Consider the following 25,086-nt stretch of genomic DNA (forward strand, 5'->3'; position numbering starts at 1 on the left):
TATTCCCCAACTGTGCAAAAGACAGTCATTTTTCAAAGCATGAGAAAAAGGCTTCCTGGTCTTTGTTGCTCTTTAATGTAGTCGACTTTGGCTTACCAAGTGGAAAAGTCCTGTTGCTGACGCCAAACAAGACACACGTTGTTCATCTGCAGAGAAACTCCACCCCTCTGAGTTTTCTCTCAATCAGGGTCTGTTTGGCTGCCTGGCCAAGACGTCTGCACACACTCTATGCTTTCACTGAGGAGAGACTGATATGTGAACACACGCTTATTCAACAATCATAAACACTATCATAAACAGGTTTTATGACATTACTCACAGTCGGCAACCCCTATGTTCTCACTCCATACAGGTGTGACATAATATTAACCGAGGAAACATGGATATGCATATTTTCTTTGTTATGAATTTTTACAGTGTGTTTTTAAAGGAGAATTTCACTTTTTTGGGGTATTTTGCCCATAAACCTCTACCATATATGGAGTTATCCGCTGACGTAACTAAGGCAAAATACGTTACTAAAGTAGGAAATTCCAAATGGCATGTTTAGAGCAGGTTTGGAAGAAGGCAAGATTGTTTAATAAATATCTCCGCCATGCCTCCATGGTATGAGTTCCCATTTTCGGGACTTATGCAGACCCCAAATACACAAAAACAGGTTGCAGCAGGTAAAAGTTGGTTTTACATAACATGACCCCTTTTAAAACTGGTGAGTGAGATCATAAACCTTTGCAAACAGTGTTTTTGTAAAATTACAGGTGTAGTGTACAGTACAGTATGTCAGACCAAATACGATGAATACGATGCCACAAGCTTGGCATACCTATTTTTGGGCAGTTTTGCCCATTCCTCTTTGCAGCACCTCTCAGGTTCCATCGGGTTGGATAGGAAGCGTTGGTTTTCCTCCAGGATGCCTCTGTACCTTGCTGCATTCATCTTCGTCTAGTCAGGGAGGTGACCAAGAGCCCGATGGTCACTTTGTCAGAGGTACAGTATTCCTTTGCGGATAGAGGAGAACCTTCCAGACGGACAACCATCTCTGCAGCAATCCACCAATCAGGCCTGTACGGTATAGGGACCAGACAGAAGCCATTTCTTAGTTTAAAAAAAAAAGTTTTGCCAAAATGCACCTTAAACTCTCAGATCATGAGACACAAAACTATCTGGTCTGATGAGACAAAGACTGAACTCTTTGGCTTGAATGCTATGCAGGCATCATATTTGGAGGAAACCAGGCATCACCAGGCCAATACCATCCCTACAGTGAAGCATGGTGGTGGCGGCATCATGCTGTGGGGATGTTTTTCAGCAGCAGGAACTGGAAATTAGTCAGGATAGAGGGAAAGATGAATGCAACAATTTAAAGAGACATCCTGGATGAAAACCAACACTTCCTATCCAACCTGATGGATCTTGAGAGGTGCTGTTAAGAGGAATGGGTAAAACTGCCCAAAGATAGGTGTGCCAAGCTTGTGGCATCGTATTCAAAAAACCTTGGGGTGTAATTGGTGCCAAAGGTGCATCAACAAAGTATTGGGCAAATGCTGTGAATATTTATATACATGTCATTTTTTTGTATTTAAATTTTTTATAAATTTGACTTTTTTCTTAAACTTTTTACAATGTCATTATGGGGTATATTGTGTAAAATTTTGAGGACAAAACTTAATTTATTACTTTTTGAAATAACTACATGTAACATAACATGATATGAAAAAGTGAAGCGCTGTGCATACTTTCCAGATGCACTGTAAATGAACACATGACAGGGTGCTTTATACAACACTTAACAACAAACCTTGACACACCTTCTACGGATATATTAGAATGGCAATAAGTGTCACATCAGACTGGTGGTCGAGCGGTTTGAAAACATTACGTGATGATGATGTGGATAGCAGAAAAAAGTGAGGTTGATCCCTGTCCGGAAATCCCTGTTAGAAAAATATTTAAGTAGAGGGTAATCGTTTCCTTTATTATCGTCTTTGAAATTTTGCACTAAAAATAAATACATGTATTCTTAATTTATTCTTAATTACCAATAATTCATGTGTTAAGGTTTTTATTGTATTTCCTGGAGCACATCACTGATTTCAGAGGCATATTTATGCACACCCAGAACAAATCTAGGGAGTTAAGGCCAGTGAAAACAGAAATACTAGAAAGAATTGCATTACGGAGATAAAAGGTAAGCTCTGTTAGTCACAGGAGTACCACAAACACTCATTTTGGGGAACTAAACAAGCCAACACGTAACCCATTAGAAGCCATGGTGACACTTGTGTAAGCAACACTTTAAAAGTGCCATCCATCCATCCTGTCATGTCTGTGTGATCATGTTTTGTCTAAGTTATGTTCTGCTTGGTTTTGGACTCTTTTTAGTTCCTGCTTTTCACTCCCTTGTCTTGTTTCCATGGTTACCCATTAGTTTCACCTGTTCCACATTTGGACTCATTGTGCACTCTTGTTTGTCACCATAGCAACCCATTAGTTTTCACCTGTCCTCACGACTCACGCACCTGTCTTTAATCATGTCTTCACTATTTAACCCTGTAGTTGCCAGGCAGTCAGCCTGGCGACAGCACACTCCTGCCACTCTGTTTCATGCTCAGTTCACGCTGCTTGTTTCATAGCTTACATGCCAAGTAAGTTTTTGTTTATTAATGCCACAGTTAGTGTTTTTGTTTCATTGTTCATAGTTTCTGCCTTTGTGCAAGTTTTGTGTTTATAGCCAAGTTTTGTACTTCCGCCCTTGTGCGCGCCTTTTGTTTATTCCTTTTTATTGTCATTATATTAAATCATGTACCCACCTCCAAACCATGTCCGGTCCAAATCATTTGCACCTCGGGAGAACAAACCACGCCGGAGTCCAAGCCTTGACACATCCATTTTCTACCGCTTGTCCCTTTTGGGGACACGGTGGGTGCTGGAGCCTATCTCAGCTGCATTCGGGCAGAAGGCGGGCACTTTAAAAGTGTTCAAATGTATTTTATACAACTTTCTGCTTAACTTAAAGTAACAGGAAACATTTAAGAATTGTTGTGATGTGACAGTCATGTGACTAGCTCAGGATATGGTTTCCCCAAAATGGCAGTGTATCATGGAATCTAGCTCAAAGCTTCCAGAAGGTCCTCAATTTACTGAATGAGTTATGTTTTTATGGCACGTTGTAAGTCAATTTAGAGTTTCGCAATTTATAGGATACCATCTTTATTATTTTTATTATGTTTGAACGGCTTTTACTGGGCTTGGAGCAAGTGTTGGTCAGTGTTTCTTCTCTTTCTGAGCATTTTTGTGGTGTCTGGTTTTGTTTGTATGTGTTGCTAGCACTTCAGAAGCCAAGTGTGATGTTAATTTTGTCACATGGAGAACAGCAACATGCCTGAAATGCTACATTTGCCGGCATGTTTCAAACAGTCAATCAATCAACCAACACTTTATTTTGCAATATTATTATTCAGTGACGTGCGGTGAGGTTCATGGCTGGTGAGGCACTGACTTCATCTCAGTCAGATTTACAAACATATGAACCCTAAAGACAGCATCGCGTGGACATCGGGGGCGGTACCTCTGGATTGGCAGACCGGGGTGGTGGTTCCTCTCTTTAAGAAGGGGAACCAGAGGGTGTGTTCCAACTATCGTGGGATCACACTTCTCAGCCTTCCCGGTAAGGTCTATTCGGGTGTACTGGAGAGGAGGCTACGCCGGATAGTCGAACCTCGGATTCAGGAGGGACAGTGTGGTTTTCGTCCTGGTCGTGGAACTGTGGACCAGCTCTATACTCTCGGCAGGGTCCTTGAGGGTGCATGGGAGTTTTCCCAACCAGTCTACATGTGCTTTGTGGACTTGGAGAAGGCATTCGACCGTGTCCCTCGGGAAGTCCTGTGGAGAGTGCTCAGAGAGTATGGGGTATCGGACTGTCTGATTGTGGCGGTCCGCTCCCTGTATGGTCAGTGTCAGAGCTTGGTCCGCATTGCCGGCAGTAAGTCGGACACGTTTCCAGTGAGGGTTGGACTCCGCCAAAGCTGCCCTTTGTCACCGATTCTGTTCATAACTTTTATGGACAGAATTTCTAGGCGCAGTCAGGGCGTTGAGGGGATCTGGTTTGGTGGCTGCAGGATTAGGTCTCTGCTTTTTGCAGCTGATGTGGTCCTGATGGCTTCATCTGGCCAGGATCTTCAGCTCTCACTGGATCAGTTCACAGCTGAGTGTGAAGCGACTGGGATGAGAATCAGCACCTCCAAGTCCGAGTCCATGGTTCTCGCCCGGAAAAGGGTGGAGTGCCATCTCCGGGTTGCGGAGGAGACCCTGCCCCAAGTGGAGGAGTTCAAATACCTCGGGGTCTTGTTCACGAGTGAGGGAAGAGTGGATCGTGAGATCGACAGGCGGATCAGTGCGGCGTCTTCAGTAATGCGGACGCTGTATCGATCCGTTGTGGTGAAGAAGGAGCTGAGCCGGAAGGCAAAGCTCTCAATTTACCGGTCGATCTACGCTCCCATCCTCACCTATGGTCATGAGCTTTGGGTTATGACCGAAAAGACAAGATCACGGGTACAAGCGGCCGAAATGAGTTTCCTCTGCCGGGTGGCGGGGCTCTCCCTTAGAGATAGGGTGAGAAGCTCTGGCATCCGGGAGGGGTTCAAAGTAAAGCCCTAAACACCTCCCTAGGGAGGTGTTTAGGGCATGTCCGACCAGTAGGAGGGCATGTCCGACCGGTAGGAGGCCACGGGGAAGACCCAGGACACACACGTTGGGAAGACTATGTCTCCCGGCTGGCCTGGGAACGCCTCGGGATCCCCCGGGAAGAGCTGGACGAAGTGGCTGGGGAGAGGGAAGTCTGGGCTTCCCTGCTTAGGCTGCTGCCCCCGCGACCCGACCTAGGATAAGCGGAAGAAGATGGATGGATGGATGGATGAACCCTATAGAGTATCTTATTCACCATTTGATTGGCAGCAGTTAACGGGTTATGTTTAAAAGCTCATACCAGCATTCTTCCCTGCTTGGCACTCAGCATCAAGGGTTGGATTTGGGGGTTAAATCACCAAAAATTATTCCCGGACGCGGCGCCGCTGCTGCCCACTGCTCCCCTCACCTCCCAGGGGGTGATCAAGGGATGGGTCAAATGCAGAGGACAAATTTCACCACACCTAGTGTGTGTGTGACAATCATTGGTACTTTAACTTAACTTTAACTTTACACATACAAACTGTAGCACACAAAAAAGCACATTTAATAAAAAAAACGTTATTATGGTCTTACCTTTACTTATAAATTAAGTCCATGCGCCGCTGTTGTGTTGGATTGGTGCGCCCCTACCGTGGGGTGCGCCCCCTGACGCGAGTGTTGTATCAACTGGAGCCCACACTTGGAGTTTCCACGTGCAGGATTTAATCTATTTAGAGAAGTTGTTTGGTGGGAGGCCGGGGGGTGCGGGAACAGTGGTGTTCGTGTTGGAGGAGTTGTGAATGAATGAAATATGAAATCCGTGCTGCAGTCTGCAGGTGTACCTAATGTCATTCGCGGCTCCTCCAGCGCGGACATTGTTGTTTTTGCACTTTTTGGCTTCTTGTTGAATGACTTTTTTTGGGTGGATTCGGTCTTGCACATGGAGGGTTTGGGTGTGGGCTTTGGTTGATGTGGCACTCCCGTCGGGGGGTGCATTCTACGGCGGGAGTGCATTAACCGGCACAAGGAGGCGGGATTACTGCGAGCCTCAGCCAGTGCGTCTTCGCAGCAGTTTTATGATTGCTCAGCACAAGAAATACCTACACACATACAGTTGTTGACAAAATACACTGTACATTATATACCTCCGCTAACTAAACTTTGGACATGTATAATATAGTTCATATAGCAATACGGTCTCACTGCACAGCAGGCCAGCAGTTAGCCGAGTCCGCAATCCATGTTGAGGCACAAAGCAGTGACGTGGCTGCTGATCACCGCACCGTCTCTTCTCAGTATTTGAACGGCAAATGTGAAAATTCAGCAATTTTGAATAAAAATAATCTACAACTGGTGAAGTTAAATGGAAAATAACTTTATAGTATAATCACTGGATACATATAACAATTTAATAATTTTTTTTTCTTTTTACATTTTTTTTCTTTCCATGATGGCACGTGAGGCCCTGCCTCACCTGCCTCCAGTGACTGCACGTCACTGTCATTATCATTGTCCTAGGGTACTTTTGATACACAGGCAACATAAACTTATCTATACTAGTTCATTCATCCATCTATCTTCTTTTGCTTATTCGAGGTCGTGTCAAGGGGGCAGCAGCCTAAGCAGGAAAGCCCAGACTTCCCTTTCCCCAGCCGCTTCGTCCAGCATCCCGAAGCGTTTTTATACTAGTTCAAAAGGAGAAAAGAAAACACATGTAACCCACCCACTCTTTTTTTTTTATATACCAGATAGTGGATACTACTTTGTGTGCTACTACAATATCACCCTAGAATTTACAAGCATTTCCCAACACGAGCCTATAACTAAAAACTTAGGTGTCAAAAGGTCATGTAAGATGGAAGTATAGCTGCAAATACATGTTTAGTATCTTTTAGGTCACTCTGTTAAAGCTACTGCACGGTTAGATAGATGCTTACAAGGCGCTCTTGTTCAGGGAACCAAATCGTTGTTACGTGCTCACTCACAAAGAAAAAGGATGACACCAGTTCTCAAGAGCGGTGTTTGGGGTGATTTGTGGTCAGGCATGCGTGGACAAGACGTTACCACCAATCCCGGCAGTTGCTAGGAATTCTCGGCTCCCTGAAAAGAATATCGGTGTGGGCCCCTCTACCCCATTCATTACCTATGTGCATGGCAATGTGGACCCCAGCGGACTTTGGGCCCTCAGAATTGTCATCACCATTCGCCCCTATACGGCGGCGGTGGTTACAACTATGAACAGCCAATCAAAGCAACGTGGAGCCAAGAACAGAGCGTCAAGGGACTCCTCGGTTGACAAGAGGCTTGGATGGAGCTGGAGTGACTAACAATGAAAAAATGTTTCCTCATGGTAAAATAGTACTAATACAATAAAATGAAACCAGTTTGCCTTCACGGCCAGGAGAAAATAACCCCATAAAACTTCTTGGATCCTTGAAACCCCTCCCATCAGATCTCCAGTTTGTGATTCAAGGAACTTCACAAGCTATTATTTGAGAGAAACATTATCTTAAATAGAACAATAGTGATTGTCTGTGGTGTATGATGGTCTGCAGGAGTTGTTGAGTTGCAGGCAGTGTGGGTTCAGTCCCCGCTCTGGGATGGGGTTCTCTGATTGAAAGGTGACCAGTTCAGAGTGGAGTTTGCCTTTTGCCCACAGTCAGCTTGGATAGACTGCAACTCCCTCTGTCCCTGAAAATAGGTGATGATTGGATGGCACATGGATGTGTCACATGTTGTTATTGTTGCTCAAACCTTGTGAGCAAGTCAGTCCCTGACTGTGGGATTGTTGAAAGGGAGGAAGCAGTGATATAAGAGTATCAGAGCCAATGTCCCATGAGTTTCAGCGTAATGGTCTGTGCGTGTTGTTTACAAAGTGTTCACGGTGAACGTGAAAGGCCTCCACAATAGCATGTGTAATGCATTTGATGATCATCCCATAATGTGATGTTGAAGAGTGCAGGCCATTAGTCACAGCAGCCCATTATTGGGGAAAACTGTCCATGGTCAGAACCATTATCTGCACAGTCAAGATTGTGTGCAAAGTAAAACTGACTAGGGAAAATACTAGAAAAATACATCGATACGCTGGCTTTACTTTGTGAGAGTAATGTAAATCAAGGTCTGTGTGTGTGTGTCTGCGTGGTTTTGTCTGTGTGTGCGTGTGTGTGTGTGTCTGTGTGTGTGTGCGCGTGTGCGTGTTTGCTTGCACGTGTATGTGTGATTAAGTGGTAAGTCACAAGGATAACAATTTCTTTCCAAAGCAGAAGAAAAAAAATGCTTTTATCTTACAATCTCTTCAATTGGCTCAGGAGATTGTCAGAAGACTGATGCTGTCAGACTGTCCTAACTGAATGTTCTAATTGCCCTCAAGAGCGACCCTCTCTATTAAGCTGTGGAGCAGGAGGGAGGGGTGTACTGGTACCCCAGCTCTCGGCGCACACACAAACAACTATGCCTCAGAGATACTCCCATCAGAGGAGGAAAGCCAGCACAGCTGCTGCTCGAAGGATGGAGAGAAGACGCAGGGACCAGCAGAAGACCAACAATAACCCAAACAACAGCCCTAACCAGCGCTCCAAGAAGCTCACCATGCTCTCCAGGTAGGCTAACAGCAACAACGAAGACTTGAGTTTTACAGGAAGAGCTGCACAAAACTGGTAGTTCACAATCCATATGTCAGTTTTTAGGTTAAAGTTAAAGTACCAATGATTGTCACACACACACTAGGTGTGGTGAAATTTGTCCTCTGCATTAATGGTCTATCATGCTATATTCTCTAATAAATCAAAACCACTTGAGTTATTCTCTGTTGTTGTACCTTGCTCGCTCAGCCTTTTCTGTCTTTTTCAAAGGTCCTTAATTCTATGTCACTCTAAGACAAACGATGACTGCCCTGGGTCAGAAGCGAGGGAGGCTGGGGATGTGTCAGAGGAGAGGAGAAAATGGAATTTAGGCTGGAGGACAGACATGTCCCCTGAGGATCAAACCGGACACAGAAATGCAGAAATCGGACACTGGAGGACTTGGCAATCAACCCCGCAGACTAGAGGGACAGAGGCAACCAAACAGCTGCATCAGACCACAACCTTCAGTGAAAATAAAACAAGACTGCGGAGAACTTTCAGCATCAAGGTACAGATGCAAGTGTTTTTATTTGATACAAGGAGCAAAATATAAGCACAAATCCCATAATCTTCTGTAAAACATGTTTGTGTCCCCACTTGCTTTATATACAATCAAGATTCTGGAGCAAGTACTGACTGCAACACATAATGCTAAGTTTGGTATGAATAACTAATACGCCACTGACAAATCTTAATTACTACTAAAACATTAAGAAAACTAACTGACCCACACATAAGCAAGGAGAAACTTCCTATAGGGAAGAAACCTCAAACAGAACACAGACATTGTGGTCCCTTTGTCTCCATTGCTTAAGATGAGCTAGAGAGGGACAAAGCATAGAGAGAGGAAAATTACAAGTGTGGATTGTATTCAGGATGTAAGCGGAGCATCAAAATGTAAAAACAAGAACAGGAGCAATGAAATCAAAATAGATAGGGAATTAGTTTAGTCCTTATTTGAAGGGACAATGCACAGAAACATTAAGCTCAAAGACAGATATGTTCTGTACCAGACTATAGCTAAATAGCTCATTTCCATCTGCAGTCCCTGGCTACCTAAATTAAAGGGATACAAAATGAAACAAATACAGTTGAAGTTTAATAGCATACATTAAAAGACTATATCTCAGTTTTGTGTTTCTTTGTTAAAGTGTGATTGATCTGGTCAGATAACATTCAACATTTAACTTTTTTTCTCATAAGATCTTTTATGTTTTTCTGTTATCACCATGGCCTGAATTGTTAATTTCTCGCAAAGTTGTGATACAGGCAATATTTTATTTTATTTTAGGAAAAAGCTACAGACCAATTAAAAAATAAGCTGTGGGTCACATGTGGCTTCCCTAGATCAGCTGATGAACAGCATGTTAAACTGCAGTGATTGCGATTGCCATTACACTGTGTAATTTTTGGCGTGATATCCAGAGGTTTTGTTTGTCAACTAGACGTATGAGTGCTGTCAGCATTGCTGCAGAAGTTGTTTGTAAATTAAACATATGAGTGCTGCCAGCATTGCTGTTGAGGTTGTGCTTGTAAACTACACGTTTGAGTGCTGCCAGCATTGCGACAGAGATTGTGCTTGTAAACTAGACGTATGAATGATGACAGCATTACTGCATAGATCATGTTTTTATACTAGACGTATGAGTACTGCCAGCATTGCTGAAGAGGTTGGGTTAGTATTGTAGTCTTATGAATGCTGTCAGCATTGCTGCAGAGGTTGTATCCGTAAATTTGACATATAAGTGTTACCAGCATTGATTCAAAGGTTGTGTTTGTAAACTAAACGTATGAGTGCATCCAGCATTGCTGCAGATGAAACTGTGTTGTAAACTGGGCGTATGAGTGCTGTCAACATTGCTGCAGAGGTTTTGTTAGTAAAAAAGTAATATGAGCCGTGTTGGTAATCTTACCTTAAAAAAGTAATTAGTTAAAGCTACAAATTACTTCTCCCAAAAAGTAATTGAGTTGGTAACTCAGTTACTAGTTACTGAGCAAAGTAACTGAGATTGTTATTTAATACGCTTTTACGTTTGATAACATCTTTAATGTCAAAGCTGTTTATATTGACCGCTCGAAATCGACATACATACATTTGACATTTATCCGAACTTAATAGATTACACTGTGCCATAGGATATGCATTAAAAATAAAAATGTATAAAAAAATATTCCTTAAAGTAACAACATTAAATATTGAATGTACAAAGCCCATTATGGTACCAAACATGTAAACTTAGGTAAAAAGACACAAAGAGCTCTTGGCTTTTAAGGCGTGCAACTCTCTGCACTTGTATGCCAAAATACGGCCTGAAAGAACTTTAGATAAAACTGTAACCAAGTTTTGTTATAATAAATGACATACATTAAAAGTAAGTAAATAAGTAAGTATGTAAGTAAACCTTTTAAAAACGCTCCTAGATGACATTCTGACATTAAATAGCATTTCAGTACAAATATTGGGGACTTTTTTAAAGCTAATTTTGACAAAGCAACAGGGCCTGTTCTAGGCAGGCATGTATGAGGGGGCTGTCAGAAAAGTGAAGGGGGCAACACCTGTTCCATCATGCTGCAGCACTTTTATCTATGCTAATACAGAAGTAACACTGCTGCCTTCTTCATTGAATTTGGTCGTTAGCAACAGCATGTGTCCAATTCCAAGCTGGAGAAGTGAACTGCACTTCGTCAGCTATCATTCAACCTTTAATCAACCATCACAACGTTTATCTAACTTATTGGCATAATTCTTAAATTATGCCAATAATTTAACTCTGACTTCACACACAATAGTTAATATTTACACAACTGAAAACTACAGCAATCTTATAAACAGTACAAAAACATTCTTCTTACACTAGTTTATCATCAGGTTAGTTGCATCATGCCTCAAAGTTTCTGTATTCTTCACTTATTTACACAGAGAAACGTAAAAAGTCTGTTTATGCTACGCCTCTGGCTAAGCAGGTGTGTTGTGAAACGGAGTTACAATGCATGCCTTTGTCATAATTTGTTTATGAGTGCAGTAGAAGCAGCAAATACACATAGTCAACTTATAGTTGTGTCGATGTCACGTTCGATGGCTCGACTGCTGGTCGCATCATGTAGCATCAAAATAAAATGTGCCCAGTTCACTGTTCACATATTACGACGTAGAACAATCATACATTTTTGTTTTGGCGCTACTTGAGCCAAAACCTGACACTTTGCGCTTCATTCAACCAAACTGTAGTGACACGCCATTTCACATTCTCAGTAACGGCAACGGCGTTGCAACGATGGGAACAGTAATTAATTACAATACTCGTTGCTAGAAAAAAATAACGCTGTTGGTAACAATGTTATACCAACACTGCGTTTAAGGGCTGACAGCGTTGCTGCAAAGAACGTGTTAGTAAAATAGATGCATGAGTGCAGATGAACTAATATTATGAGAGCATGTAAAAAGTAATGTTATGACAAAATACTCAAAAAAATAATAAAGAAAACATGGAAAATATTCAAAAGTATCACTAAAACTCCGGCTTCCTCCCACGTCCGAAGACATGCACCTGGGGATAGGCAACACTAAATTGTCCATAGTGTGTGAATTTGAGTTTGAATGTTGTCTGCCTATCTGTGTTGGCCCTGTGATGAGGTGGCGACTTGTCCAGGGTGTACCCCGCCTTCTGCCCGAGTGCAGCTGGGATAGGCTCCAGCACCCCAGTGACCCGAGAGAGACAAGCGGTAGAAAATGAATGGATGGATGGACATTAAACATTTTTCCTAATGCACATAAAACACTATTTTAGAGGGTTAACATTTAAATTAAAAGGCATAAAACACACTGGGCCTTTCTCATTGCATGTAAAGAACAATTTACAAGCGTATACATTACATATATCCTGCCATAATCTGGGAATAGGTTAGAATGGAATAAAAAGCGTTATTGACATTGCATTCAATTATTCATGATTTATGTTTGCCACTCTTGGTCTGGCTTTAAGAGAAATAAAATCATTAGTAAATACTTAAATCAATACTAAGGCTAAAAGTACACAAATAAGACATGTAGCTGGTAAAACACACATTCTTAAAGACAAAACACAAATTGTATTTGTATTTTGTATTGTATTTGTTAAAAAATAGAGTCATTTCACTTGCATTAGTTTGCGCTGCGAGGGCGGTTTGGGCAGCGCTAATATTTGGCAATAAACCAACCAGCTGTGTGCCAGTCTACGTATCTATATGTGCACAACAAGGGAGCTAGTTAACTATATTATCTACCGATTTGACTGCTTGTTATTTATTTGTTTAGCTAAGTTTGAAACAAATATTGTAACACTTTAATCATTCCACCATTGGTGAGGCATGTTTTAAAGTGTCATCTTTATCGATAGTTTTGAAGCCCAAATACCTCCATGTTGCGCTCCACACACCCTTTTTATTGACCAGTAGGATTGCCGTTTTTTGCCAATCTTCCTCTCCATGTTGTTTTTTCTGGTATGTGCTCTCGGCCCCTGTGTGTGCGTGCTGACACACTCAACATCATGCGCCTTTGCTCTGTACGTCACTGCCGCACGGCAGCCTGTGGATGAAAAAAAACTACCGGTATTTTAAATAGACAGTTTTGTATTGTTTTTAATTCATTAGTACCGGGGTACCTTGTTAGAACGGCGGTACATTGTCAGAACGGCGGTACGTTGTTAGAATGCATATACCGTGCAACCCTAATGCAGAGCAGTGAAAATATTCAAACTTGTTGTTTTTGCAGATGATACAAATGCACTGTGTACATGTGAAGATTTGTGGTCATGAAAGAACTCAGTAAATTGAAATCATGGTTTGACAAAAACACACTTGTCACTGAATCTGGAGAAAACTAAATATATAATTATTATATATTTTTTTAAATAATAATAATAATTTCTTTTAATTTCCCTTAGGGTATTAATAAAGTACTCCTGATTCTGATTCTGATAACCGTAAAAGGTGAATTGTGCTGGCTTGAATTGATGATTAATGATGTAATAATTGAATATGGTGTTGCCATATTTAATTTATTGTGTTGAGGTGCAGGGGAACACTTACAAGTGCACCTTACAGACAATATACACGTTACAAAAGAGAGCAATAAGGATTGTGCATAAAGTGGGTTACATTGACCAAACCAATAAGCTATTTTTAAAGTCGAAAACTTTACAATATTTGGATCTTGTCAAATTTAAGACTGTACAAATGGTTTTTAAAGCACAAAATAAATTACTACCTGGTAACTTAAATCAATTGTTCTTGGAAAGAGATGGAAGGTATGAATTAAGAAGGGAACATATTGTAATTTAAAAACAATCCAGTGCTCATACTACTCTTAAAAGTAGCATGTGCATTTCTGTCTGTGGAGTGAAATTGTGGAACGGCCTAGAAAAGCATATTGGCCCTTGAAGCGATATCAAGTTAACACTAAAGCTGGCCCACCGATCCTCCCAGGAGTCTTCCGCCAGCCCGCCAGCCAATATAGGGGTCGGCAACCCGCGGCTCCGGAGCCGCATGCGGCTCTTTGACCACAATGATGCGGCTCAGCTGCATACTTGCCGACCCTCCTGATTTACCCGGGAGACTTCCGGATTTCGGTGCCTCTCCCTGTAATCTCCCGGGGCAATTATTCTCAGATTTTCTACAATAATAAGGGCATATTGTGACGACACAGCATTTAGCGTTCTTTACAACAAGCAGTAACAGCGTGCCGGCTCAGGTATATGTTGTATGCAGCTTCTGCTTGCACACACAAGCGAATGCAAGGCATACTTGGTCCACAGTCATACAGGTTACACTGACGGTGGCGATATAAACAACTTTAACACTGTTACAAATATGCGCCACACTGTGAACCCACACCAAACAAGAATGACAAACACATTTCTGGAGAACATCCGCACGGTAACATAAACACAACAGAACAAATACCCAGAATCCCATGCATCCCTAACTCTTCTGGGCTACATTATACACCAACCCTGCCCCCCCCCCCCCACATCAACCCCCCCCCCCCCCCCAACCCCACCCCACCCCTCCCCCCTCCGTGCGTCGGTTGAGGTGGGCGGGGTTTGGTGGTAGCTGGGGTGTATAATGTAGCCCGGAAGAGTTAGGGATGCATGGGATTCTGGGTATTTGTTCTGTTGTGTTTATGTTGTGTTACGGTGCGGATGTTCTCCCGAAATGTGTTTGTCATTCTTGTTTGGTGTGGGTTCACAGTGTGGCGCATGTTAGTAAGAGTGTTAAAGTTGTTTATATCGCCACCGTCAGTGTAACTTGTATGGCTGTGGACCAAGTATGCCTCGCTGTCTCTTACGTGTGCAAGGTGAAGCTGCATACATACAATGCACCTGGACTGGCATGCTGATTGTAGGCGGCGCTAAATGCCGTGTCATCACGGTACGCCCTTATTGTTGTTTGGGTGAAAATCAGCAGACATTCAAGAGAAAAGTGAACTTGAATTTTGGCGATCTCCCGGTAAAATCGCGAGGGTTGGCAAGTATGATGCTGTCAAGCACCATTCATATAAAACTTGCGGGCCGATCTAACATTACATTTTCATATTAAGGTGCGGGCCGCGTGTTTGAAACCCCTGGTTTATACATAGCACAAAGCAAAAAAAAACTTTGTATGCAGTGTTATTTCATTTTAAATTTCAAAAGAGTTGTGTGGCTCCCATTGTTTTCTTTAATTTGTGAAACTAGTCAAAATGGCTCTTTGAGTGGGAAAGGTTGCCGACCCCTGGACTAGAGAATGAACGGGAGGATGGGTGAGTGAACGAATGGAGGGTGGGGTAAATGAGTGAGATCTTTATGGTAATTATAGAGAAACAAGCTTCTGCTTCTGCCTACTCCTTTTAAGACTCAATTCAAATTGCGATGATATATATGTGTTTTGTTGTATGTCTGAAAAAAGTCAAAACCAATGTCAATGTGCTGACAGCATTGCTGCAGAGGTTGAAAGGGTTGGAGATGAGACCATTTGCTACAAACTACATCAAATTGGAAGGATATAATCTTCTTCAGATGATGCACCAGAGAACTGCAAAAAGTTTTGTGAAGACAACCAGACCAAGAACATGTATTAGTGAAAACATGTCCTCATGTGGTCCGATTTGATCAAGATAAACATATTCACTTCCAATAGTTCTAAACATGTGTGGTGGCAACCAGGTGGGAAGTCCAAGGACAAATGTGTCTTGTCGACAATCAGACATGGTTGTGGGAGTCACGTAGTCTGCACGGGTGCTGCCAGCGTTCTGAAGAGCTATGCATTTTCCGGGGGATTCAGTAACAACCTGAAAAGTTTTAATGACCTCGAAGCTCAAGACTGTTAAGGCAGTGTTGAAAAATAATGGTAGCTACACTACATATTCACACTTTGCGTACCATTTTCACTTAAATATGTACTCACTTTTGCTGCCAACATTTTAGGTATTGTGTTGACATAGTGTGAGGGACCAGTAAATACACTGTTATACAAGCTGTACACATACTACTCTACATTGTGCCAAAGTGTCATGCATTTAGTGAAAAGATAAAAAATATATAATCAAATGTTTGTTTAAATGCGAGGGATGTACTGCTTTTGCTGAAGTACTTGAAATGGCATGATTGTTCCATTGGACACTATTTCAGAATACAATGAAGGCTGTGGTTATGCAATTTATCTCAGCACATATCCCTGCCTTGAAGGACAGCCTTGACAGTTTTACTCCATGCCCACCTGTAAAAGTATCTCTTTGTTGATTGTCCTTGTCCTTTCTAGTATTTCTTCTTTAATACTCAGTTATTTTTATTTTTTTTACAGTAAAGTGTCGTTCATTTTGCCCCTCTGTATTTGTTGTAGGAGAGTAGTATTTGGAGGATGTGTGTAACCATAAGGCCGACTGAGGAGGTGTGTGTACCGCAAATGTCGGATAACGCCGTCCAGACAGAAGACAAAAAAACTCACGAGGAGCCAAGGATGAGTGGCGGGGATGTTTACAGGTATACAACTCATTCTATATGTATTATATTGAGTGTGCTGGAAAAATAGATTCCTCTGTTTCATTTTGTTGTAGAAATACAACTTGAGGAGTATGGATAATTTATTATAGTAAGTACAGTACTACACAGGGCGTACCTAAGGTTTGGACACAAAGGCAAAAATGCAGATATTATACAGTAAAAAAAAATGATAACAAAAAATGTGTAATGAAATGTAAATAAGTGTTTATCTCTTTAAAAATAAATGTACTATTTCAAAATGTATTAGTATTATGTATAGTGTGTATATGTGTGTATATAAATATATATATATATATATATATATATATATATATATATATATATATATATATATATATATATATATATATATATATATATATATATATATATATATTAGCTTAGGTTGCTGCCAACACGACCCGACCTCGGATAAGCGGAGGAAGATGGATGGATATATATATATATATATATATATATATATATATATATATATATATATATATATATATATATATATATATATATATATATATATATATACATATATATAATTTTCAACGTTTTTGAATGATTAGTTATCTAATTTTAATTATGTTTTAAATATATATATTAAATAAATTTAATTGTATATTATTGATTAAGCATCAATTAGTAACAAATACATTAAACTTTTTTTCAATTATGTATGTATGTTAGAAAGTGTGCACTGTGCAGGCTTTAGGGTTACCCTGCATACTTAAATACTGTGGTGGGCAAGGGCCAACAAAATATGTATACATATTGTTACATTAATAATACACATATCATGTAGATTATTAATCTAAAAGACTTAAAACAGGAGCTACAACAAATATTCGATCTGTAAAAAAAAAAATTATGCTCAGTATTGAAGAATACAGTGGTGTGTCTATTGTTGTGGTTTCCAGTGGTATAACCTGATAGATATTTCACCCTAAAGGTGATAAATAACTTTAAATATTTGTTTTAAATTAACCAACATACCACTTACACCACTGTAAAAAAATTAAATAACAAAAAAACTACAACAATAATAATTGTCATGAAAATAACTGGAAAATATTTAACATACAGCTTCTGTTAGTACTTTATACAACATGCTTGTGCTGAACCATATTGGGTCACTTTCACTATTTTCCTTTTTTCACTCAGAGGTTCCAACTTCCTGAGTCCAGACAAACTGGCACCTTTTAACGGACAGTGTCTTACCAGCAGTGCATGGATGGAAGTGGAGGGATTGAGGAGCGTATACACATCTTGTAGCGAGGTACACAGATGACATGATGTTGAGACATTTCTCTACGCTGAGACCAGATTGGATATGCAGGCGGCCCTCCTGTAATGACGTTCAGTGATTACTTACACAATTCAAAAAAATATTAATACTGTACACAAAGAAATACAGAACAATTTACATGCAAGTGATGGAAGAACATATAGTTTTGTTCTTTATATTTAACTTTTTACTTTCATGATGTCTTCCAAGCGTGAGGCTGACTCTTCTGATGGTAGTGTGACAAAGGAAAGAACAGGAAAGTGAAAATTTAATTAGACATGCTACAATGTTGTTAAAGTGTAGAAATGAACATTGGTTGAATGCACAGTTCAAAGGATTAAGGATGTAACAGTATTGTCGATACCACAATATCACGTTTTCAATATCTTCACAATAATGACATGACACGGTATCTAACGAAAACTTGGCGAGCGTAGTTTTTTCTGGCACTTTTGCTTCTGCGAGTCTGAAAATAATAAATGACATCTCCCAAAATCCTCTGTGCAGCGCGGGACCTGCAACGTGGAACGTCGTAAAGGGGCAAAAAGGAAGCATGCGAAAGAGGTGTGTTCGTAGGAAAGAATATATACAGTATATTTTTTCTGACATTTGTTTGTCTCGAGCGTTTCAAGCCAAAACTAACTGGCTCAAGGCGCACTGCGCCGAGGTAAAGCACCAGCTGGGAGCACGCACACTGCACACCAAAGCGACTTGATAAACCATCACGCAGAAAAGATATTCGAAGACAGCGAAGCTAAATTTGTGAGATATTTACATTATTAAAAGTTAAAATGTGAATTAACTTTTTTGAGAAAACTGCATTTTCCAAACTTATCTGAAAAATTTCCACTGCAGAGGACACTGCTTCTCATAAAATTAAAGTTAAAAGACACCAGAGGTGGGTAGAGTAGCCAGAGATTGTACTCAAGTAAGAGTACTGTTGCTTTCAAGATGTATTACTCAAGTAAAAGTAAGGAGTAGTCACCCAAATATTTACTTGAGTAAAAGTAAAAAGTATGTTGTGAAAAAACTACTCAAGTACTGAGTAACTGATGAGTAACCTGTTCGTTTAATGATGACGGCAACAAATAATGCACAAAAACATAAAAATAGCAATGAGCTAATTCAGAGCCAGGATATCTCTTAAGCAACTAAAACAATGATATATATTAAATAATAATACATTAACATAAACAAAATTAAGGCAAATTGAGCCACAATAACTTAACAGCACCATAGGCTCAGTAGGCAGAGATTACAAAGGAAAATAACAAGTTAGCCTTTACGTAAACCATAAACTGATAGGTGTGGGCTGCACCTGGGAGCATTGATTGATTGAAACTTGTATTAGTAGATTGCACAGTACAGTACATATTCTGTACAATTGACCACTAAATGGTAACACCCGAATAATTTTTTCAACTTGTTTAAGTCGGGGTCCACGTAAATCAATTCATGGTAAACACACTGTGCACTTCTGATTGGTGTTTCTATGCATGTGTGTGTGTGTGTGTGTGTGTGTGTGTGTGTGTCTATGAGGCTGCAGTGCATTAATACATGTGCTTCCTCAAATTTCATGTTGAGTTCATGTAAGCTTAAGCTTGTTGTGTGCCGCATGTAACGCCTGGCTCTGTTTGATTGGTGAAACGAAGTCAAACGTCACCAGTGACTGCATTTGATTGGTGAAACGGAGTCAAAGTCACCAGTGACTGTATTTTAATAGTGAAACGCAGTCATGCGATAGATCCTAATTTGAAGGTCTGTCTGACAATCAAAACAAACAAAGTGTGCTTTAACAGATCGATAAAAATCAGTAGCGAGTAGCGAGCTGAATGTAGATAAATAGAGCGGAGTAAAAGTAGCGTTTCTTCTCTATAAATATACTCAAGTAAAAGTATGTTGCATTAAAACTACTCTTAGAAGTACAATTTATCCCAAAAGTTACTCAAGTAGATGTAAGTTAAAGTTAAAGTTAAAGTACCAATGATTGTCACACACACACTAGGTGTAGTGAAATTTGTACTCTGCATTTGACCCATCCCCTTGTTCACCCCCTGGGAGGTGAGGGGAGCAGTGGGCAGGATTTTGATAACTATACGTTCAAGTACCTCTGGGTCTTGTTTATGAGCGAGGGAACAGTAGATCATGAGATCAACAGGCAGTGTTTGCAGTGTTTGCAGTGATGCGGACACGGTATCGGTCCAAAAAGGAGCTAAGCCGGAAGACAAAGCTCTCAATTGAGATCCCCATCCTAATGAGCTTTGGGTTATGACTGAAAAGATAAGATCAGAGGTACAAGCGCCCAAAATTAGTTTCCTCTGTCAGGTGGCGGGGCTCTCCCTTAGAGATAGGGTGAGAGGCTCTGTCATTCGGGAGGAGCTCAAAGCTGCTGCTCCTCCACATCAAGAGGAACCAGATGAGTCGCTTTGAGTATTTGGTCAGAATGCCCCCCAAACACCTCCCTGGGGAGGTGTTTAGGGTGCGTCCGACTGGTAGAAGATCACAGGGAAGACTCAGGACACATTGGAGCTGGCCTGGGAACGCCTCAGGATCACACCGGGAAGAGCTGGACGAAGTGGCTGTGGAGAGGGAAGTCTGGGCTTCCCTTCTTAAGTTGCTGCCTGCGCAACCCGACTTCGGCTAAGCGGAAGAAGATGGATGGATGGATATTGTTTTGTTTAAATTTTGTGTTATTCATAGAAGTCACAGAGTGGTAAACGGCTTCAATCAAGTTTGAAGTCAAATGTAACATCAGCTGTTATTCTCTTAATCTATTGGCAATTAAAAAAAAAAACTTTCATTCTATATCCCGATTCCAAACAGACCACAACTTTCAAAAGCCCACATTTTCAAAGGAGTTTTGGCAGTTGATGCGTTATCGACTCTCCTGACAAAATCTGAGACGCGTAACGAAAATATCACCTAGTACGGCCGGGCAGCGAGGCTTCTCACGTCATCATTTCCGACTCCTCCAGTATATGATGTAGGGCTGGGCGATATGGCTTTTTTTTAATATCTCGATATTTTTAGGCCATATTGCGATACACGATATATATCTCGATATTTTGCCTTAGCCTTCAATGAACACTTGATACATATAATCACAGTAGTATGATGATTCTATGTGTGTACATTAAAACATTCTTGTTCATACTGCATTAATATATGCTCATTTTAAACTTTCATGCAGGTAGGGAAATCCCAACTAAGTCAAATTAGCAAAACTGTATTTAGTAAACAGTTATGAAGCAGTGGCACAAACATTCATGTCATTTCCAAAACAGGAAGTGCAAGATAGTCAGAGACATTTTTAAAACAAGCTATAAGTGCACTTTTGTGCATGATGACAAACAAGATATTTCAATAAGTGTCACATAAAAATGAGCTGCATATCAACTAGTATATGTCCTACGGTGTTGATGTGGAAATAGTTGCTTCGGTATTTAGTTGGTGTGGCACCGAACGGAGATGTTGACATGTAAAGACATATTCCCGCTTGAAGGCAAACCACCGTCAGACGATGGACCCCGTGCTGTTTTTCTTTATGAATGAATTATTCCTCCATTTGTTACCAGATTTGCACCTTCTTTCTCTCCTATTACCACTCAAACCACACCGTTAGCTGTTAGCATCACAGCTAACGTTACCATGTCGCTACTTCTCGCTCCGCGGGAGCGTGTGACGTTGCTCACGTGACAGTATGTGACGTATGTAAGAAGGTGCACTTGTTTTAAAGTCTTTGTGAGAAGGAGAGACAGGAAAGAGTGAGAAACGCATGCAGTTTAATGCCCCGCAGCTAAAAGCAACTGTGTGAGAACGTATACTCGAATATCACGATATAGTCATTTTCTATATCGCACAGAGACAAACCCGCGATATATCGAGTATATCGATATATCGCCCAGCCCTAATATGAAGCATTGATATGCTCCTCGCGGAAACACCCCGGAAACGGCCCTTCCATTACTCGACACGCCGCAAAGCCTCGGCACATCACTAGATTAAGCACATTGCTACCACCTGCAGGATATGTGCACGCAGGGCGCTGTCCTACTACGTTTGTATGCTTTATTCCACCTTTGAGTGGGATGGCACCCCAAGCCACCTCCTAGTCATGCCAAGGGGTGGAGGGATAACTCTTGCAGTGTTTCTTTTCACCGCCATGTATACAAATATTTGGTGTCCAGGTTGGATTTTCTACTTTTGTGTTTACCTTTGCCCTAAAAACTGTTTATCTTGCAAAAATGTCAATTTTGGAATATAACATAAAAAAAAGTTGACTTGTCCTCATGGTGGCAGCGTTTACTTACCCTTCCTTTTCTCCTTCAACAACCAAGATAGTCTATGACATGTCATTGCCAGGATTACATACACAATCCTGAGTCCACTTTTAAACTTGGCCAATAGTTTTATCAGAAGATAGCATGATAAGAAGTCAGACTAAATGGGTCTAGCATAGGGAAAACGTAACTGCTGTGAAATGTTGTTTGGAAAATGTGGATTTACTAGAATATTGGGAATTTCGGGGATGTTGAAAATTACTATCTCGAATGGTTTAAATTGGTTGATGACATGCAATTCATTAGGGTTCAATTCAAATGTGAAATTCCAGAAAAACTAATATCAAAAATACATAGCCAGATTGTCTTAAATAAGCTGAATTGTTTGAGGACTTAGAATAATTTAAATAGGAAAGTTGTCATTGAAAATGCAGATTTACGTAAAATGTCGACATTATTTGGAATGTGTCAATAGCAAGCCATCATTCACAATTTGTTAATATCTGCGGAAAAACACAACTGATTTAATTGGAAACTGTACAACTTCAAAAAAGCATTTAAAAATACATCAATCAATCAATCAATGTTTATTTATATAGCACTAAATCACAAGTGTCTCAAAGGGCTGTACAAGCCACAACGACATCCTCGGTACAGAGCCCACATACGGGCAAGGAAAACTCACCCCAGTGGGACGTCAATGTGAATGACTATGAGAAACCTTGGAGAGGACCGCATATGTGGGTAACCCCCCCCCCCCCCTCTAGGGGGGACCGAAAGCAATGGATGTCGAGTGGGTCTGACATAATATTGTGAAAGTCCAACACATCAGCGAGAGTCCAGTCCATAGTGGGGCCAGCAGGAACCATCCCGAGTGGAGACGAGTCAGCAGCGTAGAGATGTCCCCATCTGATGAACAGGCTAGCGGTCCACCCCGGGTTTGGAGCAGAGTAGAAAAGAAAAGAAAAGAAACGGCAGATCAACTGGTCTAAAAAGGGAGTCTATTTAAAGGCTAGAGTATACAAATGAGTTTTAAGATGAGACTTAAATGCTTCTACTGAGGTAGCATCTCTAACTTTTACCGGGAGGGCATTCCATAGTATTGGAGCCCGAATAGAAAACGCTCTATAGCCCGCAGACTTTTTTTGGGCTCTGGGAATCACTAATAAGCCGGAGTTCTTTGAACGCAGATTTCTTGCCGGGACATATGGTAAAATACAATCGTCAAGATAGGCAGGAGCTTGACCGTGTAGTATTTTATACATAAGTAGTAAAACCTTAAAGTCGCATCTTAGGTGCACAGGAAGCCAGTGCAAGTGAGCCAGTATAGGCGTAATATGATCAAACTTTCTTGTTTTTGTCAAAAGTCTAGCAGCCGCATTTTGTACCATCTGTAATCTTTTAATGCTAGACATAGGGAGGCCCGAAAATAAAATGTTACAGTAATCGAGACGAGATGTAACGAACGCATGGATAATGATCTCAGCATCGCTTGTGGACAAAATGGAACGAATTTTAGCGATATTACGGAGATGAAAGAAGGCCGTTTTAGTAACACTCTTAATGTGTGACTCAAACGAGAGAGTTGGGTCGAAGACAATACCCAGATTCTTTACAGAGTCACCTTGTTTAATTGATTGGTTGTCAAATGTTAAGGTGGTATTTTTAAATAGATGTCGGTGTTGAGCAGGACCGATAATCAGCATTTCCATTTTCTTAGCGTTGAGTTGCAAAAAGTTAGCGGACATCCATTGTTTAATTTCATTAAGACACGCCTCCAGCTGACTACAATCCGGCGTGTTGGTCAGCTTTAGGCGCATGTGGAGTTGGGTGTCATCAGCATAACAGTGAAAGCTAACACCGTATTTGCGTATGATGTCACCTAGCGGCAGCATGTAAATACTAAAGAGTGCAGGGCCAAGAACCGAACCCTGGGGAACTCCGCACGTTACCTTAACATAGTCCGAGATCACATTGTTATGGGAGACACACTGCATCCTGTCAGTAAGATAAGAGTTAAACCAAGACAAGGCTAAGTATGTCATCCCAATACACGTTTTGATACGCTCTAATAAAATATTATGATCAACAGTATCGAAAGCGGCGCTAAGATCAAGAAGCAGCAACATAGATGAAGCATCAGAATCCATCGTTAGCAATAGATCATTAGTCATTTTTGCGAGGGCTGTCTCCGTAGAGTGATTTGCCCTGAAACCGGATTGAAAAGGTTCACAGAGATTGTTAGAGGCTAAGTGTTCATTTAGCTGCTGTGCTACAATTTTTTTCGAGGATTTTCGAGATAAACGGAAGGTGGGACACCGGCCGGTAGTTTACCAGGAGATCAGGATCGAGGTTAGGTCTTTTGAGTAGAGGATGAATAACCGCTTTTTTGAATGCTAGGGGAACAGTGCCAGAGGAAAGTGATAAGTTTATAATATTTAACACTGATGGACCTAGTAATACAAAAAGCTCCTTGATAAGTTTCCCAGGAATTGGGTCAAGTAAACATGTTGTTTGTTTTGTCCCATTTACACATTTTGACAATTCCTCCAATGTTATTTCATCAAAGAGAGAGAAACTATTTTGGAGGGCAGTGTCCGTCGTATATACAGTCGTATCTGTGTTAATAGAACCCAGTTGTAGCTGAGATGCATTGTCTTTAATCTCTTTTCTAATGACTTCAATTTTCTTATTAAAGAAATTCATAAAGTCATCTGCTGAGTGGGTGGAGCTACTGGGAGAAGTCCCTTGTTGGGTTAGCGATGCTACTGTACTAAACAGAAATTTAGGATCATTCTTGTTGAGGTGGATGAGATTTGAGTAATATTTAGCTTTAGCTGAGGTAAGCATGCGTTTATAAGTTATTAAACTATCACACCATGCTTGATGGAAAACCTCAAGTTTAGTCGCACGCCATTTGCGCTTCAGCTTTCTACATGATAATTTCTGGGCTTTAGTTTCTTCTGTAAACCATGGGGTACGCCTTTTAGGGGCCCTTTTTAGCTTTAGCGGTGCTACAATATCAATGGTGTCGCGCAGGCCGTCATTAAAGTTGTTAGTGAGGTTATCAATAGAGCCCACATCATTTGGGAATGGTGCCATTACCGAAGGCAGTAGGTCAGTAAGAGTCGGCGTTGTGGCAGCATTAATGTTGCGGCTGCTATAGTAGTTATTATTATTATTATTAGTTTGTTGACAATGAGTCAGAACTTCGAATTTTA

General features: G+C 40.9%; 1 protein-coding gene across 1 annotated transcript in view; it reads left to right on the forward strand.

The window, feature by feature from the left end:
- Nucleotides 1-25,086, forward strand: part of il16 (interleukin 16) — a 120,722-nt gene that overhangs the window by 20,942 nt on the left and 74,694 nt on the right. The window contains exons 2-5 of the mRNA XM_062029980.1: nucleotides 8,039-8,267; nucleotides 8,520-8,799; nucleotides 16,149-16,288; nucleotides 17,462-17,576. Coding sequence (XP_061885964.1) covers nucleotides 8,039-8,267; nucleotides 8,520-8,799; nucleotides 16,149-16,288; nucleotides 17,462-17,576 — 764 coding nt within the window. The remainder of the gene's footprint in view (nucleotides 1-8,038; nucleotides 8,268-8,519; nucleotides 8,800-16,148; nucleotides 16,289-17,461; nucleotides 17,577-25,086) is intronic.

This window comes from Entelurus aequoreus, linkage group LG02, assembly GCF_033978785.1.
Source record: "Entelurus aequoreus isolate RoL-2023_Sb linkage group LG02, RoL_Eaeq_v1.1, whole genome shotgun sequence".
NCBI classification, from domain to species: domain Eukaryota; kingdom Metazoa; phylum Chordata; class Actinopteri; order Syngnathiformes; family Syngnathidae; genus Entelurus; species Entelurus aequoreus.